At 40.0% G+C, this 12,693-nt stretch overlaps 1 protein-coding gene across 7 annotated transcripts in view; it reads left to right on the top strand.

Annotated features, from left to right (window-relative positions):
- LOC129765374 (calpain-D) overlaps nucleotides 1-12,693 on the top strand; it is a 430,542-nt gene that overhangs the window by 226,796 nt on the left and 191,053 nt on the right. For 6 of the 7 annotated variants that reach the window (XM_055765698.1, XM_055765636.1, XM_055765679.1 and 3 more), the window contains 2 exons: nucleotides 11,125-11,233; nucleotides 11,287-11,442. In XM_055765698.1, the coding sequence (XP_055621673.1) occupies nucleotides 11,125-11,233; nucleotides 11,287-11,442 (265 nt within the window). The remainder of the gene's footprint in view (nucleotides 1-11,124; nucleotides 11,234-11,286; nucleotides 11,443-12,693) is intronic. The other variant, XM_055765687.1, reaches the window with a different exon arrangement.

Below are 12,693 nucleotides of genomic sequence, written 5' to 3'. Positions count from 1 at the left end.
ATGCATAAAACCTTGTACCTCTAATGTAACGCTCTCGTTTTCGAAGTCCCCCAAATATTCATTTATTCATTCATTCAGAATGGATTCAGATTCAACTTCAAACAAATGATCAGTCCTGAGTCACCATTGCAGTTATACCATAGATATAACCCACTTACTGTTTTTTATATAGATAGAAAGTATAGGATAACGTTTCATCACCTGAAAATTCATTTCCACTTTCGAATTCCGAATTTTTGAGATCAATTTCGGGGGCGGTACACGAAGTCGATGTTTTCAAAAAAAAAAAAAAAATTTTGATGTCAAATGTCTTCAAATTGCATGAAACATCGATATCTACCGTCATGCCAAAAAACGACTCTCTGGGACTTAGTCGCTCGGTTTAATATGGTTTAGGGTACAAATGAAAATGGTTATTTTGATCATTTTGACATTTTCATTATTTTTGATTTTTTCATTTTGATTTTTCATACTTATTGCGAAATGTTGATTTGCACGATAAAATACCCAATGAAAAATATTAGCTCAATCGGACTTCATTTATTAGTGTTGTAGACGTTCAAATTTGAGTTTCCTGAAATCCGTCCAGTAGTAGAGATCTGAATTTAGTGTTTGGTTGATTGAATCAAGTTCCACCGAATACACTATGGAACCCTCCTGACCGTTAGTCCAGGTTTGGCCTCCTCTTTTTGACCACGATCGTTTTCGCACAATTTACGAAATGGGTCAATTTCTATTTTGATTATTTGACCCTCGAAAATATCTCAAAAAATTTCAGAAAAAATATTGTTGATGCCAAATGTCTTCAAATTGGACGTAACGTCAAGATTATAAAAGTCATATAAAAAAATATATATATTTTCAAAAATCGAATCTCGGATTTTTTTTTATTTCGTTTTTCGGAGTATAAGACAAAACGTATGGTTTAGGGTACCAATAAAAATAGCCATTTTGATTATTTATACGAGAATCCCTGTGATGTATTGATTTGCACGGTAAAATACCTTATGCAAAATATTAGCTTAATCGGACTTCATTTACTAGTGTCGCAAACGTCAAAATTTGATTTTTTTCAAATCACTCAAGGGAGAGACATGAAAAGTTTTCCAATTTTTCACACCGTACAAACATTCCGCAAACATAGAGATGACTCCGTGTTAAGTTCTTCCAAAGAATGAAATTAATTTTTAATGTTAAGAGCTTGATTTATTTCGACTTCTCTGTTTGGTGGTTGGAACTAAAGTCTCACTTTTTTCATTTTGTTACTGTCGTACCATGGCTACAAATCATGGCCTTCCTAATGGTATGATTTTGTGTATGCCAATGATACATCTTCCTTTTTTAGAAAATATCGTACGGTGCAAGCCATGCTGGGAGCCTACGAAGTCTTCCTTCTGGCCTGACGGGTTATGGAGAGTCTTCAATAGGAACATCAGATTCATCGTCGTTAACGTCGTCTTCAACAACTTCTTGTTCATCTTCTTTTGGAGGAACTACTGGACCCGGAGGTTTCATATCTTGAAGATTGAATTCATCGATCAGCAGTGCCAAAAGAAGTAATGATTTTGAGGTGTAGAATCAGCATCGGCATCGCTTCCATATCGTTGTCGAAGTTGGTTTGTGTGTGCTCGAATGAGTCGTCCGTTCTCGAGCAACACGGTGCAGTTTACGTTACCCTTGCGCTCGATGATTTGACCTGGAACCCATTCTGTTGTGTTACGATAATGAACCTGGGCAAAGACCATTTCTTCAGCATCAAAGGTTCGTTTCATCGCACCATGTCGTCTGTTGAACTGGGAATTTTGCTTTTCGTTGACCAGCGTTGGACTTGGAGGACACGGCTTCAGCAGATCCAGTGTCGTTCGTAGCGGTCGACCTAGAAACAGATGAGCTGGCGTCTTACCATCTATGCTTCTGTTTGGTGTTGACCGGTAAACCGATAGGAACGTCTGCAGATCCTGGAATATTACTGCCTTCTCCCCTTCGACAAGTTTCTTCAGTCCTCTTTTGAGAGTATCAACGAAACGTTCGGCTTGTCCGTTGGATTGGGGATGGTACGGGGCTGTCGTCAGGTGCTGGATACCATTTTCTTTGCAGAATTGCTTGAAACGGCTACTAACGAACTGGGTACCGTTATCGGACACAAGACTATGCGGGTTGCCATATCTTGCGATTGTTTCTCGTAGAATCTCCAGCGTCACCGTGGTTGTTGTGGTTCGCGTTCTGAAGATTTCTGGCCACTTCGAATAGGCGTCAACCACCACAAGGTAGTAGTAACCATCGACTGGACCAGCATAGTCGATATGAACTCTGTCCCACAGTTTTGTTGGTATCGGCCAGGACGCAAGAGTAGTTTTGCGAGGTGATTTCGCAGCAGTGGCACAGGAACAACATTGACGCACGAACGATTCAACGTCATCGTCGATGTTGGGCCAGTATACGAAGCTTCTGGCGAGTGACTTCATCCTATCGATTCCAGGGTGTCCACGGTGGAGTTGTCGGATGATGCGTTTGTGGAACCGTTCAGAGACCACGACTCGATCGCAGAACATGACGCAGTCCTGGCTAACTTGAAGACCTTCGCGTCTTGAGAAAAACGGATGAACAGCTGGAGTGCGGATATCGCTTGCTCTGTTAGGCCAGCCATTGCTGATGAAGGTGATAATCTCTTGAAGCACTGGGTCGTCTTGAGTTGCCTTGGCGATCATTTCTGACGTGACAGGTAAGTTGGAGATGGAATCTTCGAGAATTGACTTTACGTCGGTTTCCGTTTGGAGAGCAGCGCTCACGTACTCCTCGTCAGGCTTGTTGTGGCTGCTCATTAGACGTGATAACAAGTCAGCGTCCAAAACTTGCCGTTGGGATGAACTGGATATCAAAGTCGTAAAGCAACATCGTTAGTACCCAACGCTGAAGTCGATTGGCTGTGTAGACGGGGATTCCTTTTTTGCTGCCGAAAATCTTGAGGAGTGGCTTGTGGTCAGTTTGCAGCACGAATTTGCGACCGAAAATCATTTTGTGGAAGCGTGTTACTGCAAACACCAACGTGAGCGCTTCCTTTTCAATTTGACCATAATTTTCTTCCGCAGCATACCACGAATCGAAGAAGATGCCGCCGTCTGGATCGTACTGAAACTCGTCTATTCCCGTGGAGAGTGACTCGATGATCTTCTCGCTTCCAACTTGATTGGCGTTACCCTGCTGGAGAGCTGCAATCTGCTGCTGCTGGTTTGCGATGAGATCAGTCAGCCGGAGAATCGCTTGCTTCAAATCTGCGTCGGCCATTCTTGAATTCGTGACGGTTTGAGGGCTTCAGAAGCGGAACGGAATTCAAACTTGAACAGGAACAGGAACAAGCTTGGCGTTGCTTCCGGAAAACGGCAAGAACTTCTCCTCGTCGCCAAAATTGTTAAGTTCTTCCAAAGAATGAAATTAATTTTTAATGTTAAGAGCTTGATTTATTTCGACTTCTCTGTTTGGTGGATGGAACTAAACTCTCACTTTTTTCATTTTGTTACTGTCGTACCATGGCTACAAATCATGGCCTACCTAACGGTATGATTTTGTGTATGCCAATGGTACACTCCGGCAGAAAATACAAGCAACTAAAGGAAAAATACTAAGAAGGTTATTGAATAAAGCAACTGAATGGTTACAACAGAAAGGTATTCATCGCAAAGAAAGAAAAAACAGGAAGTGGGTTATATCTATGGTATAACCGCAAGGGTGACGTAGGACTATCGTTGATTTAGAGATCATTTGTTTGAAGTTGAATCTGAATTCATTCTGAATGAATGAATATTTGGGGGATTTCGAAAACGAGAGCGTTACGTTGGAGGCACAAGGTTTTATGCATCCAATATAGGATACGGAAATATCCTACTGATGGGGAAGACTAATCTTCAGAAGCTATTCTGTTAATTGCGATTGATTGAAAAATCACAAAATCAAATGTATTTGGTCACAGTGTTACATGGATAGAAAACATTAAAATAAACTCTTTCACATGAATGTAATTTTAAATTCCCAGAGGAACTGGCAGATTATTTTCAGTAACGATTAGATATTTCCACATTTTCCTCGATACTGGTAGCCCACCAGTGGTTTATGCTAACTCGATAAACATCTGTTAATAGCACTTGATTGAAACATATTTGGTCACAGTGTTACATGGATAGAAAACATTCAAATAAACTCTTTCACATGAATGTATTTTTAAATTCCCAGAGGAACTGCCAGATTATTTTCCGGATCTTTCTCGATGCTGAATGGCATCCAAACGGAAAGAATTCCGTGCGTGTATGTGTGTGTAGCGGCTGCTTCGATGGTCACCTTCTCTTCTCCTGAAGGATCGGCTTCTCTGTGCGCCCTCACAGTTTCTAACAAACTGCCTGCGTTTCAGGGCAGATCTCGATCCTTCGCCGTCCAGCACCCTCAGCAACGATGTTGTCTTGTCAATGTCCTCACGAAAAATGATTGCGTCTCACCACCAGAATATCGCTTAAGTATGCTTTTTGTGCGTGATTAAATCGAGAGAAGGCGTGGTTTACGATGGCAATTTGGAAGGCAAACTAGAGGGGAATGAACTCTCTGAGCTCGGAACTTTCGGCGACTGAGCAATAATCGATTGCGGGCGCATACAATATTGGATACGGAAATATCCTACTGGTGGGGAAGAATAATCTTCAGAAGCTATCCTGTTAATTGCGATTGATTGAAAAATCACAAAATCAAATGTATTTGGTCACAGTGTTACATGGATAGAAAACATTAAAATAAACTCTTTCACATGAATGTAATTTTAAATTCCCAGAGGAACTGGCAGATTATTTTCAGTAACGATTAGATATTTCCACATTTTCCTCGATACTGGAAGCCCACCAGTGGTTTATGCTAACTCGATAACCATCTGTTAATAGCCCTTGATTGAAACATATTTGGTCACAGTGTTACATGGATAGAAAACATTCAAATAAACTCTTTCACATGAATGTATTTTTAAATTCCCAGAGGAACTGGCAGATTATTTTCCGGATCTTTCTCGATGCTGAATGGCATCCAAACGGAAAGAATTCCGCGCGTGTATGTGTGTGTGTAGCGGCTGCTTCTAGATCTTCCCGGGGAACCGTTTGTGGCATCACTCTCCTTCTGATGGATTCCCTTCTGGCCTAAGGTGCACAAACAGGCTCTTGGTGACACCGTTCATTTGCGCTTTCATGATAAACGAAGAGCTTCACCACAACAGCGACAATATGCTCCAATCGCTGTTCAATTAGAACTGAGTGGATTTCCGAGCGGCGCACGCTTATATACCGATTGGTGATTTCAATAGCCTGTTTTGAAAGCAATTTTAAGACTATTGAAACAAGTTTTTGGATCAGAAAGTAACAAGTATAGAACGTGTAGACATTTTATCTTTCGAATGAAGTGTTTATCATACCATTTCGTTCAGTTGTTTAGGAGCTATTAACGCTCAAAATCTCGGTCTCCGGCGTAACGCTTTCGTTTTCGATACTTTGATTTTACACCCCGGTATAGAAATGAAAGACGTAGTCCTACGTCAAAAAGTGCTGAAGGATGAAGTGAACAAATAAAAGCACCTTTTTCAAGAGTTTCAAAATGTTTGTATGTATGGTATGGAAGCAAATCTCTTTTCCTCTTAGACTGAACGTCAGCTTTTAATTGAACAAAAAAATCCAAACCATTCCAAGCAGGGACCGAACCATTGCCGGCTGAAATGCAAGGCTTACACGACTACGATATGTCTTATTTCGGAAGGGAAGTAAAGCTTTTGCTTTGGTAGGGTAAAGGTGGAGTCGTATCCCTGGTGTCGGTGATTGGTGGCGGAAAAAGACCGATGGGAAATTAGCGAAGAAAAAAAAATTAAGTTGGATCTTAAAAGGATACATGGACAGTGTTTTCTGAGAGTAAAAAAGAGAGTATGCGAAAAGCTTATTGCGTGCGTATTTGCAATGTGTCTCTCGTCTTTCACTCTGTCGTATTGCTCTTCTATGGTTATGGCATATGTATTATACAAATGCTTGTTTTGGGAGGGTAGCACATTATCTGTCATTTTTAAGCTCATTTAATGCTATAAATAAGGATGTCAAAACATAAGCTAAAAAAACAGGAAGTGGGTTATATCTATGGTATAACCGCAAGGGTGACGTAGGGCTATCGTTGATTTAGAGATCATTTGTTTGAAGTTGAATCTGAATTCATTCTGAATGAATGAATATTTGGGGGACTTCGAAAAGGCACAAGGTTTTATGCATCCAATATTGGATACGGAAGTATCCTACTGATGGGGAAGAATAATCTTCAGAAGCTATCCTGTTAATTGCGATTGCTTGAAAAAGCACAAAACCAAATGTATTTGGTCACAGTGTTACATGGATAGAAAACATTCAGATAAACTCTTTCACATGAATGTAATTTTAAATTCCCAGAGGAACTGGCAGATTATTTTCAGAAACGATTAGATATTTCCACTTTTTCCTCGATACTGGAAGCCCACCAGTGGTTAATGCTAACTCGATAAACATCTGTTAATAGCACTTGATTGAAACATATTTGGTCACAGTGTTACATGGATAGAAAACATTCAAATAAACTCTTTCACATGAATGTATTTTTAAATTCCCAGAGGAACTGGCAGATTATTTTCCGGATCTTTCTCGATGCTGAATGGCATCCAAACGTAAAGAATTCCGTGCGTGTATGTGTCACCTTCTCTTCTCCTGAGGTTTCTCTGTGCTCCCTCACAGTTTCAAACAAACTGCTTGCGTTTCAGGGCAGATCTCGATCCTTCGTCGACCAGCACCCTCAGCATAGATGTTGTCTTGCCGATGTCTTCACGAAAAATGAATTCGTCTCACCACCAGAATATCGCTTAAGTATGCTTTTTGTGCGTGATTGAATCGAGAGAAGGCGTGGTTTACGTTGGCAATTTGGAAGGCAAACTAGAGGGGAATGAACTCTCTGAGCTCGGAACTTTCGGCGACTGAGCAATAATCGATTGCGGGCGCATACAATATTGGATACAGAAATATCCTACTGAAAGAATAATCTTCAGAAGCTATCCTGTTAATTGCGATTGATTGAAAAATCACAAAACCAAATGTATTTGGTCACAGTGTTACATGGATAGAAAACATTCAAATAAACTCTTTCACATGAATGTATTTTTAATTTCCCAGAGGAACTGGCAGATTATTTTCAGTAACGATTAGATATTTCCACATTTTCCTCGATACTGGAAGTCCTCCAGTGGTTAATGCTAACTCGATAACCATCTGTTAATAGCACTTGATTGAAACATATTTGGTCACAGTGTTACATGGATAGTTAACATTCAAATAAACTCTTTCACATGAATGTAATTTTAAATTCCCAGAGGAACTGGCAGATTATTTTCAGTAACGATTAGATATTTCCACATTTTCCTCGATACTGGAAGCCCACCTGTGGTTTATGCTAACTCGATAACCATCTGTTAATAGCACTTGATTGAAACATATTTGGTCACAGTGTTACAAGGATAGAAAACATTCAAATAAACTCTTTCACATGAATATATTTTTAAATTCCCAGAGGAACTGGCAGATCATTTTCCGGATCTTTCTCGATGCTGAATGGCATCCAAACGGAAAGAATTCAAATGTGTGTGTAGCGGCTGTAGAAGAGGAAGAATAGGATCAGACTTGGTCTTGAGGATTTTAGCGAGCCTCCAAAATGGCTTGGAGTTGTTCGGAAGTTTACTGATATCTTTTGCGAATTTTTTGTTACGGAGATCAATCATTCTGGCCTGGATAACCTTGGTTAACTGATTATACTGTCGTTTCCTCTCTCGAATACCAGTACGTTGGTACTGCCTTCGATAGAGGTTTCGAAGTCCAATCAAATGTTTAGTAATTGGATCAATTTGAACAGATTCACTCACCTGAATCGTTTCTGGGATGTGGTTTTGGCGAGCCTGAATAACTGCAGTTTGAATAGAGCTGACTGTTGCTTCGATATCTTCGGGAGATTCAAGAGGCTGATCGAAATCAATGTTGTTGTCAATAAGCTGCTGGAATTCCACCCAATTCGCACGATGATAGTCCCGTCTACATTGTGGCCTCCTGGCTACGACATTCACTCCCAGTTCAACCATCACTGGGAAGTGATCCGAACTCAACTCGTTAAGGGCAATAGGATCACCGATGTGTCGATCCATGTTGGTAATGAAAAAATCAATGATGGAATGTACTCCAGAACGAGAAATTCGAGTGGGGGTTGCTGGACTAAGAATCCTGTAGTGCCCACACTGTAGATCATCGTTTAGAGTCACTCCATTTTGATTCCTCCTTTGGTTTCCCCAGGACTGATGTCGAGCATTAATGTCCCCGCCGATGACGTATTTCGACTGCCTTCGTGTTAGCTTGATGATATCGTTTTTAAGAAGCAACGCCGAGCCATCTCTGATTGACGTCTGCTTGGAATAGTAGACCGCAATCACGATAATAGGCCCAATCGATGTTGTGATTTCCGCTCCTATAGCTTCGATGATGTTGAGTTTCAGGCACGGCAAAAGTCGATATCTGATGTTATTTCTGATGGCTAGGGCAACACCTCCTCCACCAGAACTAATACGATCCATTCTCAATAGACGATAATTCGGAACTCGAAGGTTAACATTCGGTTTAAGATGCGTCTCGGTAATGATAGCTACGTCGATGCTGTTTGTCACTAAGAAGTCAGTGAATTCGATGACCTTACTCTTGAGAGAGCAGGCATTCCAATTAATTAGCCTGAGAGATGACCGATCCATGGTTGTAATAAAAGTGTAGCATGACTTGCACTTGTTCCTGTTGGTTGCGACAACTTCTAGTCTGTCGATCTAGTTCAAGAAACAGGGTTGCAAGTTCCTGCATGCTATAAAGCTCCTCAGTAGAAGAGGAATGAGGTGAAGGTTTTGGTGAAGGTGGTAAACCAATAGCTGCAACCTTACTATAGCTCGGTTGCTCCTTTTTTGGCTTTTCGCTAGAAGAGGCCGTTTGGGGTCGACCTGTAGGAAGTGGAAGAGGAGGAAGAACAGGAATCGTGCGAGGAAACTCTTTGTCAGTTAGTTCTGGAACCTTATTCCTATTCTGTGTTTTATCAGTAGCTTGCTTCCGGATGCGTTTAAAATCCGCACGGTTTGTGCACCTACGGCTGGTGGCTTGGTGACTTTCACCACAGTTAACGCTTTTGCTAGGTTCTTCCTCTGGAAGGCTGCAAGTGCTTTTTAGGTGGTCAGCAGCACACTTGCCACAACGAGTTTTCATGTGACAGTTTCTTGTTCCGTGTCCGAAACCAAGGCAATTCGAACATTGCGTTACATCCCGATGCTGAGGTTTGTATCGGTCCCATTGTACCGAGATGTTGAAGATCTCACTGATTTCTCTTAGGCGAGTTATGTTGGCTGATCCTTTCTTGAAGTGGATCAGGTACAAAACATTGGAATACCCATTGTCTGGTGTTTTATGCCGAGTCATCCGATATACAGCCAACGGCTGAATATTGTATGATTGTTCCAGATCTTTTTTAATATCCTCCAACTCAATAGCAGGAAGACCTCGCAACACCACCTTAAATGGCTTTTCAGACGGCGTATCGTGAGTGTAAAACTCATGATTTTTTGATTTCAGGTATGATCCAATCATTTTATATTGCTCCAGGTTGGGACTAGTGATTTTAATCCCGATGCTGCATATTTTAAAAACTGGCTGCAATTTCAGCGCCAGCAGTTCAGACCTCAAAGTTCCTATATCTCTCGATGTTGTAAAATAAGGTGGTACTTTCACCTTTTTCTCAACATTTACTTTCCTGGTAGTTGGTTCCTCCTCGGTATGGCCATCCAATTAATATCGGTTCCTTTCTAATATTGGCTCCTTGCCGGTGTCCGATCGATGTCGTTTGTTGGTGCCATGTGGTATGCCTGGGTCGGTTGACCGGGTTTTCCCCATTATTGTAGTCCTCAAGGGCAGACAGGTAATTGATGAATCGCAGGTAGACAATCTGAAAAGAGAAATAAATAGCTTTTTAAAAATCAGATAATGAATGGAGCTCCAAACACGTCCGTCTCTGTCGACGGTCGGAGTGGAATGACTGAGTGGATTTCCGAGCGGCGCTCGCTTATATACCGATTGGTGATTTCAATAACCTGTTTTGAAAGCAATTTTAAGACTATTGAAACAAGTTTTTGGATCAGAAAGTAACAAGTATAAAACGCGTAGACATTTTATCTTTCGAATGAAGTGTTTCTCATACCAATTCGTTCAGTTGTTAAGGAGCTATTAACGCTCAAAATCTCGGTCTCCGGCGGAACGCTTTCGTTTTCGAAATTTTGATTTTACACCCCGGTATAGAAATGAAAGACGTAGTCCTACGTCAAAAATATTTGGGTGCAGTAGCGTATGAGATTACTCTTGCTCCCGTGGTCGAGTGGTTAGCGTCTCACCGTCACATACATATCGCACGGGGCTCGGGGTTCGATTTCCGTTCTGGCCGGTGGATTTTTCATCAAAGAAATTTCTTTTCTGAGGTCACGAGTATTCTATAGCTTGCCAATTTAGAATACTTACAAGGCGTATTATTTGATATATATATATATATATATATATATATATATATATATATATATATATATATATATATATATATATATATATATATATATATATATATATATATATATATTTCCTGTATTATAGCGACTTTCAATATTTTTCGCTGGTTCATTTGACATAGAAATAGAAATCTCAACCAAGTACTAATAAAAATCGCGCAAGCAATGTTGTTGCGACAAACTTCCACTAGGAACTTTAGTGCCAAAGAAAGGAGAAGAAGAAGAAAAAGAAACGTATCAAACTAAGGTGTTGAGGTATTAGTTGTAAAAATCCGATTATAGGCTTTTGGTTGGCAAGGGTTGAAATCGAAAAATCGATAAATATAATAAACACTTGCAAATCAAGTTTTTAAGGGCTAGGATATAGTTACAACAATATCAGGCAAACAATGCTGTTTTCAGTTCTTTCATTTCTATTTATCAGGAAACGCGTACATCATATAAATTATTTCAATTAATTTTTCTATAAACAGGTGACTGGTCGGATGATTCTGCATTATGGACTGAGGAGTTGAGAGACATTCTCATGCCCCATGGCGGTTCTGAAGGTGTTTTCTGGATATCGTTTGAGGATGTTTTAAAGTAGAGAATTTGTATTGATTTAAGTATCAGTATTTAAATGCATCATTTCACAGATATTTTGATTGCATTGACATCTGCAAATTGCGAAATGGTTGGAATGAGGTTAGATTGCTTGGAACATTACAACCACTCTGTGCATTATCATGTGTTCTTCTAACAGTATTAGAACCAACCGAAGCGGAGTTCACGTTATTCCAAGAAGGCCAACGGTAAGTTTGTTGTACATTGTATACTAGCTACACATAATTTCTAATGAATTCGTTATAATTAGAACATTTCTACTAATTAGAAATTCTACTTCAAATTAGCCATTACCAAGTATTGTAACGTAAGCATTGAAAAAAATCGGATGACGATGGAAAAAAAATTAAAAAACTTAATCCAGTGGAGAAAATTTTCCTCAAATCCTACCATGGCGAAAACAGTCAAGTAATTACGCTCGATGTTTTGCTCGTACTGCGAGGTGGAGCACCTCGTTTCGAAAAATTTGGACACCGTGAGGTATTTCGTGTTCGCCGAATATCCGGCATTTACAAACGAAAAATTTACGAAATGGAAATTTTTATTCGAGGGTCAGTCGAAGCTGATGGGCAAAACAGTTCATTTTGAAGAACGGTTCAGTCACAGTCATCTGAGTGAATCAGTTCTTTTGAACCGTTCTTTCGCTCTTTCCTTCAGCGGTATTACAAACAACATAGAATATTAGCTGGAACTCAACATCAATAGACAGCTATTCATTGATATCGTTGAATAGGATATATTTTTTTTTATTCGTATCGTATTTATATTTTTGAAATTTAATGGGAAAAGATAAGGTGCTTATTTAAATGTCGCAAACTGTATATGAAAATGAGTTTATCGGCCGACAATAATATATTTAATGATTTGATGCGGACAAAAATATGTGCAATTTTTCATATTTTCTGTTAGGACGAAACACAGGATCCATCTTTAGAGATGAACCAGCCTTTGGCTGAAAATCTCTTTAATAAAGAAAGCAAAAAAAACACAGGATCCATGTAAGATCATGTTTCATAACGGTTCATTTAGAAGAATTTAGAATTGTTTTTACAGAATTTCAACTTAAATCTATGGTTAGTAGGTTTTGACCGATTACTCGCGGTTTACTCGAGGTTAGAGGGGCAACAATTTTTGTGGGATGGGTCAGGTTAGGGATATGGATATGAGGTATCGTTGTCTCAACCGAGAGTTGCCGCACGCACTGTAGCATTGTGCATAATGACTAGGGCATCTGGTGTTCGACTATCTGTCGAGGGTGGGCGACGGTGAGATGAGGGGACAAGACAAACAAACTAATAACGAAAAAGAAAAAACACATAAAAGCATTAAATTCTTATACTAGTCCGTTTGACAAACATATAGATTAACTACATATAGCAGATGTCGCGAGTTCCCAACACGTCTCTAACAGGAACATAGGGTTGTCTTCCTTGGGCCCT

Source organism: Toxorhynchites rutilus, chromosome 1 (assembly GCF_029784135.1).
Source record: "Toxorhynchites rutilus septentrionalis strain SRP chromosome 1, ASM2978413v1, whole genome shotgun sequence".
NCBI lineage: Eukaryota > Metazoa > Arthropoda > Insecta > Diptera > Culicidae > Toxorhynchites > Toxorhynchites rutilus.
Note: the sequence above shows the minus strand (reverse complement) of the source record. Positions and strands in the feature narration are given on the sequence as shown.